General features: G+C 44.9%; 1 protein-coding gene across 1 annotated transcript; it reads right to left on the bottom strand.

The window, feature by feature from the left end:
- Nucleotides 1-241: 241 nt before the first annotated feature.
- On the bottom strand, nucleotides 242-3,367 carry ADO (2-aminoethanethiol dioxygenase). The gene has a single exon (XM_054637279.2). It carries the CDS (start codon nucleotides 3,307-3,309, stop codon nucleotides 2,566-2,568), a length of 744 nt encoding a protein of 247 aa, XP_054493254.1. The 5' UTR covers nucleotides 3,310-3,367; the 3' UTR covers nucleotides 242-2,565.
- Nucleotides 3,368-19,657: the final 16,290 nt, after the last annotated feature.

Here is a 19,657-nt window from a genome sequence, read left to right as displayed (position 1 = left end):
GTATCAATGGTCCTACACTCCTGTGTGTGCCTTACATTGAGGGCCAGCTTCAAAAGCAGCAATAGTGTACGTGCCTGGATTTGCCTGCAGGATCTGGGCTGAGAATCCAGTGCTAAGCATCGCCTCCCAAGGAAAAGCCGGTCCCACTGTTCGGACTGTTAGGCAAAAGAAACCGGAGCTCGGTACCGTGTTTGGCTCAAGGCTGTCTTACTTGTGAAGGAAAGTAATGACCGGTCACTGGTGAGATATCCTGTATTTATTCTACAATTCAGCAATAACATTATTTTGCTGTTGTGAAAACACAATAACTAGACTGCAGAGAGAAGGAATGGCATTACAGACTTAAACCTTCCGCTTAACAGATGTCCAGAACATAGGAAGTAGGTTTCAATTAGTAAGTAAGCAAAAAGTTACACTAAGAGGCTTTTTTAAAAAATGCATCTCAGGTTTTCTTTGCTATTTTTCCAGCTTTAAATACTTTGATGCTAACACCTTAATTAAAAAAAAAAAAGAAAAAAAAAAGAAAAAAAGGTTTTGCCATGGTTAACAGCGCTCTGCAGTGTGACCATGCTGTCCTCTTCAGAAAGATGCATTAAATACTGTCCCACTAAACGTCTTGACTAGGTTTTACACATGGAGGAAAAAAATTAAAAACTCAGCACAAAGACCTAAGGGGAGGATAGAGCAGATAGGATATAAAAAATGCTCGCTGTTGCAGTTTGTTTTTCCAGTACAGCTGTTTGCATGCACCATGCTATCTTCTTTGTGGACTTCTGAAAAAGGATAACTGTCTTATGTTAGGCTTGGAGAGAGGTAGAAACAGGCTGTAACACAGGGAGGCATTGCCTTATAATTAATGACTACATTCGATCAAGAATTGTTAAACATTAACTAATGCTAAGCTGCAGGGGAATTCCAAGAAAAACAGGTAAGCCAGCTGCAGAAATATCAGACACCTTTAAGTGCTCAAAGAATAAATGGAAATCGCCTGAAATAATTTCTACCAATTTTTCCTTGCAAAAGAATTAATCCATGCATGCATAATGCTCACTGTATATTATGTTCATTCTTTCACAGGCCAGGAAAAAAAAAAAGCAGCAATGCCATATCAGAATCATTTAAAAATTCACACATACAAGCCACTGTACAGGAAAAACAAGTCTGCTTTTATAAATACACAGAAAAGTAAAGCTAGTTGTGAAATGATTTCTGGAGCCAGCTGGTACATCACTTAGGAGGTCGCGTTTTCTTACTCAAATTCTCAATCAGGACTAAGATGGCCAAGGCTGCCCTGGCCTGGGTTTGTGGTATGAAGTGTGCAATAGGATGAACAGGCACGAGACCAGTCCCTGCAGCACAGATGGGGCACTTCACCTGTAGAAAAACTCTCTTCTGTGTTAGAAAGATTGCATCCCCTGCTGTGGACAAACTGCATCTCCAGACCGCTTCCATCATAGCAAGGCAAAATTCATGGTGTCTCTTCTACTCTATGTTTATTTAAAAGCCTTATGAAAAAGTAGTCTTTATAAATAGTATAAAGAGGGAAACTGCAAGGCTTCAAAAGCCCAAAGCGTTCACATATAAAAACACAGACCACGCTTTAAAGAGAAGACATCAGGTCAAATCTTATCAGTACCTAGGTATGCGCTGCTGTATACTGAGGGTTTGCAAATACGCCATGTTTCTAGAATAGCTTCCACAACAGTGGATAGTTGTTTTTTCTCTTATGATGCCCAGTTTCTGCCACTGCTGCATTAGAGGTTCCAAGCGAGGGTAATCAGCAGCTGTCTCCTTCTTGCTGAAGGAAGTATGCATAGATGCACTCAGTAATTCTCAGTTGCAATAGTGAGATCTTGTATATGACACTTAAAAGAACTGTTGAAAAATAACTCTGAACCTGACAGTGTCCATTTGGAGCAGTAATTTCCTTAACTTCAGCTCTGGGGATTGATCACTGGCATTTACTGGAAGAGCATGTCCTGGCTCAAAAGTTGTTCTGGATTTGTTATTTACTAGTAGGGTACAGCTCTTCTTGAGAATCGCTCTGGACACAGTCCCCAAAGGCTGTAGCCAGACCAAGCCCCCTTCCCAGACTCAGTGGATACAGTCCCCTGGTCCCGTGGTGCCAGCTGGCTCAAGCAGAGGGAGCCCCACTGGGAAAAGCCGGGGTGCCCTGTGAAAATTCTTATTGCATTTACTCTCCCTTTGAAGCCTGAACCCCTCTCCCTGATGCGTGGCTCTAACTATTTACACAGGATGCTGGAATATTTCCCCGACCCTTCAGCTGAGCAGCTTAATCATGCTGCTCCCGCACATCGGCCCCAAGGGCATAAACACGTTCTGGCGCTTTATTTCCCCGACTCACGAAGCCCGCGATCAGAGGAAGGCTCTGACCCACGGCGCTCCCGCGAAGCTCCAGCCAGCACGGGACACCGCGTCCCCGCGGTGCTGCTGTCCGCCGGGCTCGGGGAGCGGCCGGCCGGGGGGCGGCAGGTTCCCCTCTCGGCGGGGCGAGCGCACATCGTCCCTAGCGGCCGCCGCCCGGCACGGGCCGCCGGCGGCGACTCAGAGGCAGACGCGAGGCCCAGGGTAGGGCTCGCCCCCGCACCAGAAGTCGGCGGCCTGCGCGGTCTCCATCAGCCACACCTCCCGCGGCAGCGCGGGCGGCTCCGCGCCCGCCGGCGGCCCCTCCAGCAGCCGGTAGTAGTGGCAGTCCCGGCCGTGCTGGGGGTCGTAGGGCGGCGCCAGGATGTCGAGAAAGGCGGCAGGCCCGTCCACAGCGTCGATTTGGTGGAGGTTGTCGGTGTGCGGCGAGAGCAAGCAGGGCGGCGAGGCGGGCGTGTAGTGCTGGCGGGAGCGGAAAAGGGCGCGCAGGCACGGGCCGCCGCCAGCGGCGGGGGGCGGCGGGGCGGCGGCGGCCGCCCCGGCGGGCAGCGTGTCCATGCAGGCGATGCGCAGCGTGCCGTACAGCACCTTCAGCATGCCGTTCATGCCCGGGTGGTCGTGCAGCGGGATGCAGGCGCCGCTCCGCAGCAGAAACACGCCCATGCTGAAGTTCTCCGTCTCGCAGATGTGCATGTAGCTGACGGGAGGCACCACGCCGGCCCACGGCGGACCCCCGCCAGGCGCCGCCGCCGCGGCCGACGGCCCCCGCGGCGCCAAGTGCAAGTCCTCGGCGCGCACCTCGTCCAGCAGCTGCTGCAGGCGGTGCAGGTTCTCCCCGAAGGCTGGGCCCGCCGGGCTGCGGAACGTGATGCGCGCCTGCCGCGCCACCCGCTGGATCAGGGAGGCCATGTTGTCCCGGGGCATGGCGGCAAACGGCCCGGCCCGGCCACGGCGGGCGGGGCCCGGCTCCGCTTCCGCCACCGCCCCCCCCCCCCCGGCCCGCCGCGCAGCCGCGCCGCCGCCGGGCACCACGGGGCTCGTAGTCCGGGCTGGGGCCCCGCTGGGGAGCGCGGAGGAAGGAGGAGGAGGAGGAGGAGGGCAGCAGAGGTGAGGGGGCGCGGGGGGCCGCGGGGTCGGTTGGCTCCCAGAGCTTGTGGCGGCTGCCATTGCGCGCTGAGGGGAGACGGGCGTGAGGGGAGACGGGCCGGCGGGAGCGGCCGCTGAGAGGCTGAGGGGTCCCGCTCCCCGGGGCTCTGGCACGGCTGACCGGGGGCTGTGCCGGGGCCGGGGAAACCACGGCAGTGAGTTGCCCACGCCATGTGTTTCCTCCCCACCACTGTGGGGGGCTGAGGAAGCACAGGAGCAACTTGTTACTTGGCTTGTAGTTAAGCCAGGTAAAGCTGAGCAAGGTAGTGCAGGTGCGGTGTTCTGGGCGCATGGCAACTGCCCATAGACAATTCATACTGCTTGATATAACCATGCTATTTAGTTAAACTCATCAGATTTGAGTTTTGTGGCACTGCCTCTCATTTCAGCGCTGGGTCGAGGTCGTGCTGTACGGCACGTGCTGTCCTTCATACATCTCCTTATGGTCACTCCTGAGTGTGATTGTGTCTGAATTCGTTATCTTTAACCACAGGTGAACACCGACGAGCACACAGAGTTCCAGATGCCGATCCTCAGAGAATCCATGTGTAACAGAAAGGATGGATAATCTTTTGGCTCAGCTCCTGCCTGGTGGAGCCTGCATGTGGTTGTTTCAGGCTAATGTACAAAAAGGGTCCTGCATTTATTCTGCCAGGTTTTTATTTAATTTGTATATTTGTGGCAACAATCCTATTACTTTCTTTCTAAGCGGCATGGCTGTACATAGCAGATCATGCCTAAAAATCCTTTCTTCTGAAGTCAGAAGTTAACCTGTTAGTGCTGGGATTTTTTAAACAAGGTTAGGCTCTGGTCAAAGAAATATATAGGCTCATTCCACCTGGAGTTCAATTACTTGCATTTGTGTGCAGCATTTAAGTACCATGGTAGGTCTAGGTTCTGAGAAACTGCTGAATGATATTACATAATCAAATATGACTTTAGGGGCTGCAGCCTGCCAAGTTAAAATTTTTCATTTTAAAGCCAGGTAAACCAATGTATTTTCTTGATTAAAGGCAAACTGAAGTTGTAAGATATGCATTAAGCTTAAGTAAGCTACACATGGCTTTACAGTATTCTTACACATTATCACAGAACTTTTTGTGTTGGAAGGGACCTTAAAGATCACCTGATTCTTGAAACATAGCACCATGGGCAGAGATGCCACCTGCTAGATCAGATTGCTCAGGACCCCATTAAACCTGGCTTTGAACACTGCCAGGGATGGGGCATCCACAGGATCTCTGGCCAACCTGTTGAAGTGTCTCACCACCCTCATGTGAATGATAAATACTCTACATGAATCAGAAATACAAGTGTTGTGACATGTGATGGCACAGTAGAGGATGAAATACTGATGCTATAGACAAAGGTGTGTCTTGGATCTTTTTTTCCAAAACTACTTCCTATAAATAAATTTGGTGCACAGAATGCAAATTCGGGTCATGGCATAGTTGCATCTCTCTCCACAGAGAAGGATGTTCCTTTGACTTGCTGCTTTCAAGTTCCACCTGAAGCTGCAAAGCACTGCAATCTTGAGCTCTTTGTTAAGTGCTGAGTGATTTGCCTGTGCCAGCGTCGGGAGCACAGGGTGAAGATGGGGTGTGTATTTCTGTACCTGGCAGGAACAGGTCTGTGTGGCAGGATGCTTGGCATGAGGGAGCATTATCCCAAGGGGAGAGGGAGAGTCTTTAAAGGTCTGTGAGCCTTTCTGCATGGGAATGAACTGCTGAGGACACTTAACTGTTGCATTGGGTGGCAACTGGCATTATGTCAGAAGCAGAAGGATTGGAAGGCTCCATGTTCAGTGTGCTCTTCTATTCAGCCCCATTCACAGGGGCAGGCAGTTTAATTGGGAAGATGTGCACTGGAATTTTTGGCAGTATCAGTGATAATGATAAATTCTTTATTGCCCACCTATTTGTGTCCTACCCCAACAATTGCACTTTGCTTGCAAGCGAGTGCTAGAATACTCCCTTTTGGACACACTGATTCTTTTTCTATGCAGCACAAAAATCAGATCTTTTGTGGAAACAAATGCTTGGTATTTGTTATACATTGTGTGCTTGGAGTAACTTGCAGTTGAAGGAAAGATCAGCAGGGAAAAGCAGGATCCTGAGTCTGAACTCAGCTTGCTCTTGCCTTGCTGAGTGGTATTAGGTGAGTTTCTTGACCCTTTCACTACTTATCACTCTGTAAACCATGAATCATAAGTTCTACATACAAGGATGTTTATTAAGATTTTAAGAACATCTTTACGTGGACAATTCTGGTGCAATGTTAAACTGGGGATGAGGTTTATATTTTGTGTAATTGATCACCTTATGATCACCAATGTTTTTAACTGCTGTATTGATTGATATTTCTAAGAGATACAGACAAAAATATATCAATGTTCCAGTGAAATCCTGTATCACACCCACATTTTTTCAGTGCAGTGATATTCAAATAAACCCACAAACCAACCTCAACAGAAAAGGAAACTGTCCAGCCAGCTGGCAATTAAATTGACATGTTTTTTCTTCTGAAAGGCCATTTTCTTAACTGGCCTCTACTATCTTGAGCATATCTGAGAAAAAAAAATCATGGTGTAGTTGCTTGGCCAGGCTTTGGGACTGCATTGCATTGGTCATGCAATGACCAAAGTTCAGCTGGAGGTTTTATCGTACAACCAGTGAGCGGGAGGTCAGGTTTGGGTTATGGTTTTGGTCTCCTCCTGTGTTTGTTTTGTTTCTCCACACACTGAAAGAGAACCAGAAGTGTCACAGCTGCTTGCTCCTGCCCAATCCCACTACTTTCAGTCTCCTCCCCTTTCTACCTGGACTCCAAACTGTGAACAACTTCTTGCTTCTTTGTTGCTGTTACATATTACAGCTTGTGAACCACCTTGATAAATTCCAGCTTTCCTCTAGGGGTTGCTCCCCATATCCTCCCAATTTCTTTTGAGAAGTTAGAATTCCCTGTAACCATCAGATAAAACCATCTGTAGTGGATGAAAATGTCAGCTGCTTGTGTAGCAAGTCAGTGGTTACCTATTGCTAACTGTTGTGTCACAAGGCCAGAATGTTTTACAAGATTCAGGGTTTGGATAAGGCAGTACAGAAACCAACCTCTGTTATGATGTTGCCAACAGTTGCAGGTATTTACTTACATGGGACAAAATCCAAGAATCTGTCCAAGAGCATCTTTGCACTGTTCCTGCCACTGGATCTTCAAAGGTGTATTTTGTTTTGTTGTTTTAATAGCTGCCACCAATCGAGGAGCTAGATAGGAATGCTGGCCAAATGTGACTCAGATGAGAACAGGACTAAAAGGAGAGAAGACAAACAACATGTCTGTAATATTTGCTGGCTCTCCAGTAAAGCTTATGTAAAAGAAAGTTGGTTATCAATTTTTCATCAGAGAATTTATTTATCAGTAGAAACACAGGGGAGTGCTAGATATAACTGCACTGAAATCAAAAGGGGAATTAGGTTCATATATATACCAAACATCAAGCAGATCTATGCAACATTAAGACTCCCACCCACCTTTACCATTTCTTTACTGAGATGCATCCTGCATCCATTAACTGCTGGAGAGAATCCAGAGGAGGCAACCAAGATGATGAGAGGGACAGAGCAACCCTCCTGTAAGGAAAGGCTGAGGGAATTGGGTTTGTTCAGCCTGGACAATGGATGGCATAGGGGTGACCTAACTGTGGCCTTCCAGTACCCGAAGAGAGGCTGCAAGAGAGGTGGAGATGGACTTTTCACTGAGGCTTGTAGTGACAGGACAAGGGCTAATGGGTTCAGTTTGAAGGAGAGTAGATTTAGAGTAGATATGAAAAATGTGTTTACTGTGGGTATGTTGAGGCCCTGCACAGGTTGCCCTGGGAGGTTGCCCTGAGTGGCTGCCCCATCCCTGGAAGTGTTCAAGGCCAGGCTGAACTGGGCTCTGAGCATCCTGGTGTAGTGCAAGGTGTCTGCCCATGGCAGGGGAGTTGGAACTAGATGTAGATGATCTTTAAGGTCAGTCCCTACCCAGGCCATTCTGTGGATCTATGAACCACATAATTCACCCCTTGCTGACTCTTCATGTGTTGTAGCTCCTCAGTTAAATGCACTGTTTCTATGTAAAGCACATCATTAATGGGTTTTATTGACAGTTTGCTACGGAACAGCCTAGAGCAGGAGTTGGAGTGACTCAGAGTAGGAAAGGCTGTGCAGCATGCAACTCCCTGTGCATGAATTTGCAGGAATAATGAGCCTTACTCTGATCATCTGAGTTCAGCTCCACCAACTTGATGCTTTCGACTGGTGTGAATCAGGTCTGTGCTGGTGTCTGTGGTGCTGCCCAGGTTAGCTTGTGGTGGTGGGTGCTGTGAGTTAGCCATGGCCATACTCCTTCTGAACTCACTGGCTGTCGAGGGCCAGCCCTGGCTGTGAGGAGGAGGGAAGCTGCTCCCTTGAGGGAACGCTCTGTGTCTCTGTGCATGTCTGTTCTCCCATTATCACTGACCTCAGTGCCATATTTACTTTTACCTGCTGTGTGATAGGTGCAGTAAAAGAGCACTTTTGTCTTAGGCTAGGGTGTGATTCCACTCTCAGAGCCCAAGAACTGGCAGTAGGTAGCAGTAGTTTGGTCACTAACTCTTGAGTCCCTGAGGGTGCCAACTGTGGGACTGCCACTACTTGTGCTATGGTAAGCAGTGCTCACACACCAACTCTGGAACAGCCTTACTAGCAAGGTCTAAAGTAATCTGTGTCAGTGGCTTAAAGAGTTACTGCTGTGCCTCTGAGTCACATTGCTCACTCATAGCCTTCCCTCACTGCCAAAAATGCATCAGCATAGAGTATCTTGATGCTAAGCCTTTGTTTCTCACAATCACGAGTGAGGACTGGGTATGGTTGTCACACAGGTCAAGCCATAGTAACTTAATTGCCTTTGGTTATACATGTAACACATTATTTTAAGAATCATTTTTCAGCAAGAGAGAGAACTACTTAATTTCTTAATGACTTGGGATCAAGTTTATCCCAGTGGGGATCTATATAGGGCTAATCAACAATGACAAATTTAAGAAGGAAAGAACAGCCAAAGAATATTTTTCAATTTTAAATAAATAACAGATATATTTTTTTCATGGAAAGACTTAGTGTTCAGCAGCAAAAGAGGTTTATGGTAAAACTTAGTGGGTAAGGTATTTAGTGGGATGGAAATTTCTTCCAGTGTTTTTGGGGTTTGTAAGGTTTAGGTTAATTGGTAAATCCAGTAAAATCATTCTCTGTTCTGTAGGTAAATGGTCTGTGTTAGATTCCATGCCTCTGTGAGGAGGAAGAAAATTTTATTCAATTGTTGAAGCAAGTGAAGTGGACTGAGGGAAGCAGAAGAAAAAGGCCAAGAGCTGCAGAACTGTTACAGCCACCCATGCATAGCACTGTTCTCTCTTTGAGAGAACAACCAGTGTCTGACTCCTTCCAAATCAAAGAACATCAATTGGAAATCATTGGCAATTAGTAGAGAAAAATATCAAGGAAAAAGAGAAGGAAGAGATGCTAGCATGGGTGAAATGGCAGTGAATGAGGTCAGGGGGATGTTCCAGAGAGGCAGCATCAAGAGCTGAGTTGGTGTGGTGCAGGGATGGGGCAAGGAGGGAACAGGGAAGTCTGATTCCATGACAAATAGCTGTTAAAGGCCTTTGGAAGATCAGTGCAGTGTGTAGGCTGGGTTTTGAAGTGTGGATTGAAATGATGATATAAAAATTTTAATTTCTTTAAAAATTAAGATAGTGGTGGTGTGTTTGAGGGCAAAGTGACCAGTCATAAGTTTGGAAATGACTCATCTTTGCCAGAGCCAAAAACATGACCTTTGCTGGTTGTGGTTTAATGCTCAGAGTATTTATGTGACCACATGCCCTTTTTAGGGTAGAATAATATACCTGTCAGTAACATGCCACTTCTGCATATGTACAACTTGGGATGATGGAGGATCCATCACAAAGTTGTCAAGGTATAATGGCAAGCTAGTTCAGATACTAAATATCTTTGTTACTTTTGCATTTCACAGCATGGTAACAGAAGTGTGGTAGATTTTTCTTGGAAAATTAGAATGAATTCCAGCAGAAACTGATGCAGGAACTCCACTTTTCCCCTGAAAACTAGCTTCTACTATTTCCCATAGAAGGATCAGGGCCTAACAAACCACACATCCTTCTTACTGTTGGTATGGGTTTGTTTTGGCTTTTTTTTTTTTTTTTTTTTTTTTGGTTTTTTTCTTTTTTAATCTCCAGAAAAACAAAATTCTTCATGTTTCTGTGTTAAAATGATTGGAAATTAAACTTAGGGGGATCTAGCATGTGATTACTTTTTTTAGATAGGATTTTCTTCATAGCTGGGTTGGACTGAGTTTTTTCCCTCACAAACCAGATGGTAAGTGATTCAGTACTTTTAGCAGTAGAAAAATGATTAGTTTTCTTTCCTCAGTAGTTGGTGTGAATGTACTTTTCTTTATCTATTTACATATTACATAAACACATTTTGCCAGCATTTCTGTACATAGGTTACAGTCCTGATCCTGCAGAGAGCCTTGCACACAGGAGTTGGCTCATGTAGAACTATTTGCATGGAACTCATGACAGTGTTGTAACTGTATTTGTATCTTTATGTGTGTACTTAAATTTGCAGCACTCTATGAGGATGCCAACACAATTTTAAGTCCACAAAACAATTGTGTAACTTTGCACATTTTGCTTTCTTTTCACCTAACCAAGTCTCTGATCTCTTCTGCTGTGTTCCTGTTATAGGCTGTAGGTCCTTGTGGCTTTAGAGTTCTGCTAAAAGCTTTGTCCTTATTACACAGTGTAAGTTCTTCCTGGTGTGCAGGGGGAGTGAGGTCCTCATTCATGTAACCTTCTGGACTTGTACTGGTGCTTTTCCCTTTGGAAGGGATTGCAGTAACAGTGGCAAATATTTGGGAGAATATAAAAAAAATCACATGAGTACTTGATTTAACAGGGTTATCTGCATGTATATTTGTTGGTGTATTCATAGTGCTAAATAGAACATATGTGTAACCCATATATGCTGTGTCAGCATATGGGTATTGGAGGCAGAAGGCTCTGAAGCTGTTACTAGATTTACACTCTAGGCAAATACAGTATTACAGTATCCAGTCACTCATTCCCTCTACAAGAAGGTGCAGGTAAGGTTGTCCAAGCAGCCTGACTGATGTCCTTTCCAAGCACTTAAGAGCTGTTTTGTAAATTTGCTCTGCTTTTACTGGAGCTTTACCTGGGAATTAAAATGTTGAATGCATAGTCTCTTACTGCTGCTTTATTGAGATGATAATACTCCATTTCAAACACAGTGACCATGTTTTCTGTTTACAAATCTGGCTGTGCACACTTGGAACACAATTATCAGATTCTCTTCTGGGTTCCTGCCTCATGTAGGTATGCTCTGGTTGAGTCACTGGGGGATTGTGCACAGAGGAGCTGGCTCACCCCTTGCCTTGTTTTCCAGGCTTACCAGAGAGCTAAGACCCACTTATTAGCATTTTTTCTTGAAAAATGTGACAACCTTCTGCTTCCATGTATTCTAATAGGGAAAAAAAGACATGTGAATTAGCATCAGAGATACTGTGCTGTGACACGTCAAGTTTTTCCCTTCAATTAAATTATTCAGTGGAAGGGTGTCAGAAGGAGCTCCTTGAAACTAGCACTATTTATTTGGCATGGATCAGTAGTCAGGCTGGGGTGATTCAGTGTGCCTTGTATTTGTGAAATAAGTTACTTTTCCCTTTATTCAAGGGAGGTATTTGGGGGAGTTTTCCTCTCAGGCTGTGTGCTCACACAAGGTGGCAGAAATCTGCAGGGCACACAGTGCTGCAGGATGGTGCTGCATGGGGTGCTGTGTGCCTCCAGTCTGAGGTCAGACTGCCTGATGGGAGCACCAAGAGCTTGCTCAGCCACAGCTCTGTGTGTGTTGCATGCCAAGGGCTGTACCTTCATGAACCTCATCATGGTCACAAATGAACACATTTCTTATAACTGGGAATTGCTTTATTAATTACCAGAAAGAAATAGAAGCACAAAGCAATGGTGATGCACTTCCAAACACTGTGTAGAAGAGCAGAGCAGTGACTCCTAACCCAGCTGTTGTGGGCATGCAGAGCAGTGCAATTGAGATTTCTGTTCTCTCAGGCTGGCTGTGCATGCTCTTGTGCTCGTTGTAATGGACTGGCAGCAGCATGCTTGTTTCCCAGTGCCCTTGTCCTGGTGCTTTTATAAAGTACTGGAAATACTGAGGAGAGTTTCTTCTGGTTTCAGTTCATAATAGGGAACGTTGTGTACAGTTTGTTTGCTTGATTGGTTCATTTTATTGTGTGTAAATACACTGTAGAAACAAATTTGCCTTTTGTTCAGTGGTACTCAGCTAGTGTCCTTCTGGTAAATCCAGTGAATTAAGGGAATAAGTAATGTGCTCTGGTCTGTCAGTGAAACAGAGTCCATTTAAAATTAAGACCATGAGGGATATGGTGAGGCTGCAGAAGAGTTAGAAGAACAGTGAGCAGAACTGGTGGCCTGTGCCACAGAACAGAAACCTTCAGGTCACATGTGCCACAGGCACACAACTCACTGGCTATGTAAGCTGCCTCAGTGAAAAAGGGGTGGTGCTCTCCCATGTATGATATGAAACTCTGGCTCCACTGATCTTAAGGAAAATGACAAGGTTTTGGGACAAACTTGGACAAATGAGAACAGAATCTGGCCAACTGTTAATAGCTTTTTGTATTAGAGGCTGAAATAAAGTGGCTGTGTATGCAAATAATTGTGTAAGCCTGACTTCTGAATGACTCCCAAAAGAAGAATTCAATATTTAATTGTTGGAAATACAAACTGTTTGGCACAAATCTCCTGGTTTGGCTGAGCTATACTTGACCTGTGACAGAGAGAGCAAAGGTGATTTTAAGTCCTGGGATCCCAAGGGGCCAGTGTGTAATGGAACTCAAGTCAGAGTCAGTGTGTTGACTGCTTTGTAATTACAGATGCTTATTTTGTGTACAAAACCAGTTGATTCATTATCTTTTATTTCCATTATCTCATCTCAATCTTTATGTGTGAGTCGGAGCTATTTGAGTTCAAGGGAATGGCATATAGCTAGAATTAAAAAAGGGGCTTGATAACAAAAAGTCGGTTGTTCTGATATAAAGATGTTCTGATGTAACCAAAATGATGAAATTGGTTAAATCTATCTGCAGAAACTGAAAACTGTGAGAAGTCTAAGAAGTCCAAAATAACCTTTCTTCTCATCCATGACCTGCATTTTTTGCAGTATTTTGACCCATGCCTTGGAACAAGGATAGTTTAGCTCTTAGAATATAAGAGACAATTAGAATCAGCTGTGATGCTGTAGCTTAACACTGCCACTCTTCAGCTGTGCTTCAGGAACCAGCTGAACTCCAGGAACTCTGCTCTTTATGCAGAAGTCATGTGCTGAAGATGGCTTAAACCATCCTCATTTTGTTAAATTCTTGACCTGTGGTAATCTCACCATAAGTTATCAGCTGTCCTCATGCCTAGAAATGTGGCCATCCCATTTGAAACTGGAGAGCAGAGAATGTTTTTCCTGGAGCCAAGATCTGTAAGTGCTTTCAGCTTTGAAAGAGTCTCCAGTATTTGATAAAGTAAGTTTTACTTGCACAAGCTAAATATTGCCACTTTTTAGTACAAGTCTTGATGGTGTGGAGAGATGGGAAATTTTATTGGGATAGAAGTGTGAGCCTAGAGTTGATGGGGTATGTTTGAAAGTAGCTCCTGGCAGAAGTTACACTGGCTGAGAATTAGGTGCTCACACTCATTCCAGTTGACATCAGTGGAAGATGCACACATGAAGTGAAAGTACTGTGTGGCCTTTAAGCTTCTGTTCCTGTGGTACATGAGGTCTTATAATACACAGAAGAAAGGAAACATTCACTTTTCCAGGTAATCGTTACAGAATGGGTGTCTGATCTATTTCAGTCTCCTCTGTCTGGGGAATGTCTCCATGACTTTAGTGACGTGCTGTGCATGCACAACAAGGAGGCTTTTTGGATGGAATTTGTAATGCAGGACTCATTAGCTGATGATAGTGGATAATTTTGAAAGAGATGAGTACAGCACTTGCTGCTCACTTAGATCATAGAAATAACTTGAGGGAATATGTTCACCAAATGGAGATGTTCTCTAAAATGCTTGTAACAGGTTACTTATGCTTCTGTATGCCAAAAGCAGTAGCTTTTTCTCCAAACCAAATAGAAAATTAGATTATCTTCTTTTTTAATTGTACGAGGAGTAAATGTGAAAATTGTTTGGTTTATGTGGATATTATGTAAGGGTCACCAGTGGAAAATCAGGGCCAGTGCTTTGTGTGTTTGTCTAAAGCAAGTGGCATTTCCATTTTGTTTCTCAAGACCCCTGAGGTCTTGCCTGCAACTGTATCAAGAATATAGTCACTCATTCTCCACCACCCAGAAAAATCTCAGTCAAGTTTCCTGTTGGTGTGTGTGTCCTCCCTTTGGCTGTTTGTTATTTTAGATGCAGCTCTGTGGGACAGGAACTGTCGGTCAGTGCACCAGAGCCTGTGGGCACTGCTGAAATAAAGAGAGCAGCTTTCCTTCCACTCTGCTGCTTCATGTAACTGAGGGCTGAGCTGGAGGGCTGGTGGTTTGCTTTTCTAGGTGAACCCAGGGAAGCAGATGGATTGCATGAGGAGTCCTGCATTGCTCTGGCTGGCTCCCAGTGTGGCTGGATACATCAGAAATCCCAGAGCTTCTCAGCTCTCAGCCCTGTCTGTGTGTCCTACAGCACCAGTCTCCAGGGAACTGAGGTTACTAGATTGGAGGATATGAGTTGCATAAAAAAGTCCCAGTCCCCAAGAGTTTAGGAGTGATAGCAGAATAAATACTTATTACTTGCTTTCATGTTACATGGCATGGGACTTGCTCTTCCTTGCAGATGACTTCTCCAGTGCTGTTTGGATGTGCCTGCTGCTCTGTGATTGCTCCTAAAGCCTTGATTTGACAGCAGCCTCTGGCATGCTGTGGGCCACCAGATCTGCATAGCAACAGACCCGCCAGTCTTCCTGCAGAGTTAAAGGAATTTTGGAGAAAATAAGTGAGTCAAAAATTTGCCATTCGCTTCTGTGGCAATTCCCTGGATTCAAAGTGTCCCCTGTCTCTGGCACAGGTGGGCAGCAGGCTGGGGAGGAAAGCAACACAAGTTTTATTGTCTTAATGCTTGGGGCTGCTGATGTCAGGTGCTTTAAGTGTAGGGTTTTGAGAGAAGAGTTGTAGGTGAGGGAGAAGCATCACTGTTAAGTGAACTGGAGGGATAGTACTTTGACCTCTTGGAACATAGAGCAGGCTGAGGAGAAGGAAGATTAAAAGAAAGAAAATCCTCTTAATCTGGGTGATGCCAGCTTGTCATTGTCAGTTCAGTAGTTATGTAGCTGCAAGCCTCCTGCTGCCTGCTGTGCAAGGAGCAGATCATTAATTAAAAGGCATGGCAGAGTGCAGCATGCTTAGGGCTTTGAGGTGCTGACAAGCTAATACCTCCCAGCACAACTGCAGAGAGCATGTCCAACACGAGGTACAGTTCTAAGAACTAAAAAACCTGTTACCCCGTGTGTCATCCTTGAAGACATGTAGCATACATGCTGAAACCTAAAACTTCCTTGCTCTCTGCCTCCCTAGCAGCCTCATATGTGCATTCAGCTTCTCCTTAGTGTGAGCCACAAGGCAAAAATCTGTGTAACACAGGGGTTGGGAGAGCTTTGGGGTTCCTAGGCCACCTGGCTGTGCAGCAGTCTTTTGATATAAGAAGCACTGGAGCAGCTGGGTAATGATGCTGGGCATGGCAAAGGGTAGGAGCAGGTGTACTGCTAAGGTGTATAAATGCCTGGCAAGGCTGAGTGCCTGTTCTGAGATGCAGCCATGTGGGTCAGAGAGCGTGGGACTGAGTTAGGTAAGAGAATGTGAGAACACACTCACTATATGGCTGCTGAACAAGGAGCAGGAAAGGATTTAACTGGTTTTGGCTTGAGGGATTAAGCAAGAAGTGATGGATCAGATAGAAAAGAATCTGGTTGGACTGTGGTATAATTTGTACAATACTCTCAGCATGCAGTTTATGCCAGACCAGATTGTAAATGTTCAGTAGTGTTTACAAGCATCTGATTGTCACTGCCCAGACAATTTTCCTCCTCTCATTTGTCATACACACTTGCAGATTTAATGCTTTTATTTTGGAAAATACAGCACTTCACTGTCCTGTGAAACAATGCATCTCTTCTGCCATTCTCATGAAGATGTGATGCAATGTTACCACTTCCTACTGAGGGATTGGTGAATCATTTTGTTGGTGTTCACAAATCTCTTCTTTGCTAATAGTTTCTGCACCGGTCTTAATACAATTTTCAAAAGCAAAATCATAGTGTCAGGGACTTTTTTTCTTAAACTTTTTTGTTAAAAAGACAATACTGCCGTTATTTGTTGCATACCATACTGAAGCCAAGCTCTCAGCATGCTGCTGGAATGCTCTCCCAGATATATTTGTGTAGCTCAAGTATTGACACCTATCCAGTTGGTCCCTCTCCGGTAGTGGGCAGCATGCTTGCAACAGGGTGGGAGACAGAGGACACATATTTTTTTCATAGGCTCAGGTGGGTGGTCTGATAATTAAAGTTTAAAGCTCTCCTGTGGATCTGGTAGCCTCTTGCATGGGAGCAGAAGCACTCTGAGCTGTCATGGCTGGGTGTGCAAAGGCTCTTCTACTAGTTGGGAGCCTTTGATATTTTATTGTCTGCCTAGGAGGTGTGAGTGGTTGTTCATCTCCATCAGCTTCTCACCTCATGTGGTGTAAAGAAGGCAGAAATCAGGAGTAAGTAGGTCCCTCAGATCTGCGCTGTCCTGGGAAGAAGAGGTGGCAGAAGAGGGCTGTGACGTTGTAGTGAGTCAATGTGCAAGGCCTTTGACATCTTGTGCACTGACAAGGGTTTTTCCTGGGGAAGAAGGGGTTGCTTGTGGTGTGAATATGATCCTGTGAAGGTAAGGACACTTATTCTTTATCCGTTTTTTTATTACTAGGTTTATTCTTGGCAAAACCTGAAGCTTCTTGAGTTGTCTTTAAGACAGCACTAATCTTCTGGCAACTGCAGAGTCTGGGAATTGCAGGAGAAGCGCAGAAGTGCCTTTGCGCATTTCCTTGTTTGCCGGGCCAGGTGTCCCTGTGTCACACAGATCCCGTTCCTGTGTCACACAGATCCCGCCTGTTCCTCCGAGCGCGCACACAGCGGGCTCCAGCAAAGCCCCCTGCTGCCCTCGGAGGGCGTCCCTTGCTGTTTGTACTGCCCCTCGCGCCTTTCCCTTTCCCTCTGATACATCGCACATTGCCAGCTGGTATTTGTAACATGTTCCGTAGAATTCTAAAATGAAACTTCTTTGGAGGAGGTCAGCACGCTGTGCGGGACACATCCTGTGTGTGGGCTGCATCTGACAGATTCCTGTCGCTGTTACCCAACAGGCTTGTCAGAAACGACAGCACCTGCCCGTGGACTGCCCTAACACAGCAATACCAGCCAAAGCAAGAAGTGTTAATAGTATTGTTTGCCCCTGTGTGCTCATATTTGTAGTCTCTCTGCAGTAGGAGAGAGGCAGTGTAAATATCTGGATGGATAGTTACATGTTTTGGAATAATGATACCAGGCACCATTCAGTTCTGAGCAGTCAATGTACAATGATTGCAATAGGAAACAGCTCAGAAGGTTGCTTAAGAGTTTTTCAGTTATCAGTGACTTTGCTACCCACAGACAGGTAAAGAAGTAACCTGTCTAAACGTTTTGTCATTCTGGAAATAGTGCCAAAGATCAGATCTTCCTGATCCATTGCTGGGAAGATCTGTTCTCACACTTATGCCTACATGCTAGAGATTTTTCTGTTACATTTCTTTTTTGTGATGGGTGAAATCACTTTTTTATATCATTATGTAAGGTCGTTTGACTCCTTCTGCCTGTGTTGCAGCTGTTAGTGCATTTGATATGTTATTAGCACTCTATAGCAGTGCCCAATAGGGGTTCTCAAAACAGCCATTGCTTCACCCTCTCTCTAAGCTTGTCTGCATTCCAAACCACTTAATTTTCCATGTGGTCCACTGTTAGCCTCCCATTACAAATTATCCGATCTCTTAACTCACAGCCTAATTCTTCTTACTATATTCAGTGGAACTACTGACCGCTGAGTTTAGCTGATCCAGGTTGCTGTTATACCTGTGAGAATTTCCTGGCTCCATGATTTCTGCTTATTTTGTAAGTTTTGCATGGCTTTTTGGTTCCCTGCTGCCTTAATTTCAAATACGTCATCCTTGAAATCAGTTGATTTGAACATGACTTTTATTTTCATTTGCAGTCCCTAGAGGATTGTACTTGCAGAATTACCTTGTAACTGCACTGAATTAAGAGACAGAGTCCAGCTGAAATTCCCAAGCCAAAGGATATGATAGTCTCTAGAAAGGCACCTTGGTGCCTTTCTTATGCTTTTTTCTAAAAAATGCCTTTTTGCCTTGTATATGATCAGTGATTTTGAAAAAAAGCAGTTCCTTAGTTGCCTATTACAATTTAAGAAAATAGTTGTTCTCTTCCTGCTTATGTGCGCACTTTTTCTTTCCTTTAGTGTTGTAAATTGATCATCTCTTTCCGTTGTTATGGGAAAACATTGAATAGACATCATTTTATAGACAAAGTAAGGGAAAGTCTAACAACTTGGTATGTATGAGTGTGGCAAAATTGGCAAATACGAAGTGCAGGCCAACAGCTAAGGGGAAGAAGGGAAGAGTTACAGACACTAAATAAAGACAGGATGAGGCAAGAGGAAGGACAGGGGATGCTTGGCCAGAGAGCCAATGATGACCCAATGATATGGGTCAGCTTTACTCCCATTAAATTTGAGTGTTATCCCAAATTTATTGAGATAGGACATCCAAAGCCTTCCCAGAGGGGGAGATCTTAGCCCAGAGAGCAGCATGGGTTAAGGCTCACAGCACAGAGGAGAAAAGGAGACACGCAAGGACAAAAAGAGCGAGAAGAGCAGAGTGAGTAGGGAGGAAGAAAAGCAGAGGCGTTTGGAGCAGCCTGAGATAGGACTTCGTAAAGCCAAACTGGGATCTTGAGCACACAACTTGAATTTGACCTGAAAGTAGAGAGGATGACAGCATTTCTGCCCTGTCTTAGTCTGCATTTGGAATTTCAAGCTTTGTTTTGCCTCTGGAGTCCTCAGTCTCGCTCAGTCCCATTCCAGCGGGGGTGGGCAAGTCAGGTGTTAGTGACAGTGAGTTTCCATCCTTGGGCACCTGCGCCAGTCATGCCTGGTAAATGTTACTGGGGGAACCAACAGCAGCTTTTTGAAAAGCAGCACTGATACCATAGTCATGTTTTCCCCAGGCAAGCACAGGGCTGTGTGGAGAGCTGTGTTTCATGGCACCTGAGGCAGCAGAAAGGCACACAGGTTATTCTGCTACTTGCATGTCTGCTGGAGAAGGTGGGGGTGTCCCTGTGCCATACTGGTAATACCACAAAACCGCCGTGAAAGCTCTGATTAGAAGATGAAGTGTGATGCTATAAAGAAGGTAACTTACTGACTGAAGAAAAACTAATAATGAGATGAACAATTAGCTTATCTTTCACCTTTCTAGATACCTTAAGAGCTAAAGATTTAAAATTAATCTAGAAGAAGCTGGAGAATTAATTTGGAGCTGCTTAAGGCTTCTTGATTGATTTATGATACTCTTCTAGAGGAAGAGAGTCTTGCAATTAGCTTAATCCTCACTTTATTATTGTTACTATTTAATTGTTACTAGTCAAATTATTTGCTGTCTTTGTCAGAGACCACAAACCCTCAAAAATCTGATAATATTTACCTAGGTGTTTTTATTTCTTGCAAGGTGAAGATGTGTAAAAGAAAAAGGAATTTTGGTGGCAGTTTGTTAGAATGAGGAATCTTAGTAATATAGATGAATCTATAGAACATAATCTGAAATCTTATGCCTTTTGAGGTTTGCACTTCTTCTACTTGTGTTTTGTCTCTTTTTTCCAGTCATGATTTCAAAAATGTCGGAGTA

This window comes from Agelaius phoeniceus, chromosome 9 (genome assembly GCF_051311805.1).
Source record: "Agelaius phoeniceus isolate bAgePho1 chromosome 9, bAgePho1.hap1, whole genome shotgun sequence".
NCBI classification, from domain to species: Eukaryota; Metazoa; Chordata; class Aves; order Passeriformes; family Icteridae; genus Agelaius; species Agelaius phoeniceus.
The sequence above is the reverse complement of the archived record's forward strand: the minus strand, read 5'-3'. Positions and strand labels throughout refer to the sequence as shown.

Bases quoted from the DNA above. Each gene is read 5' to 3' on its own strand.
- ADO (XM_054637279.2), bottom strand. From the start codon at position 3,309: ATGCCCCGGGACAACATGGCCTCCCTGATCCAGCGGGTGGCGCGGCAG.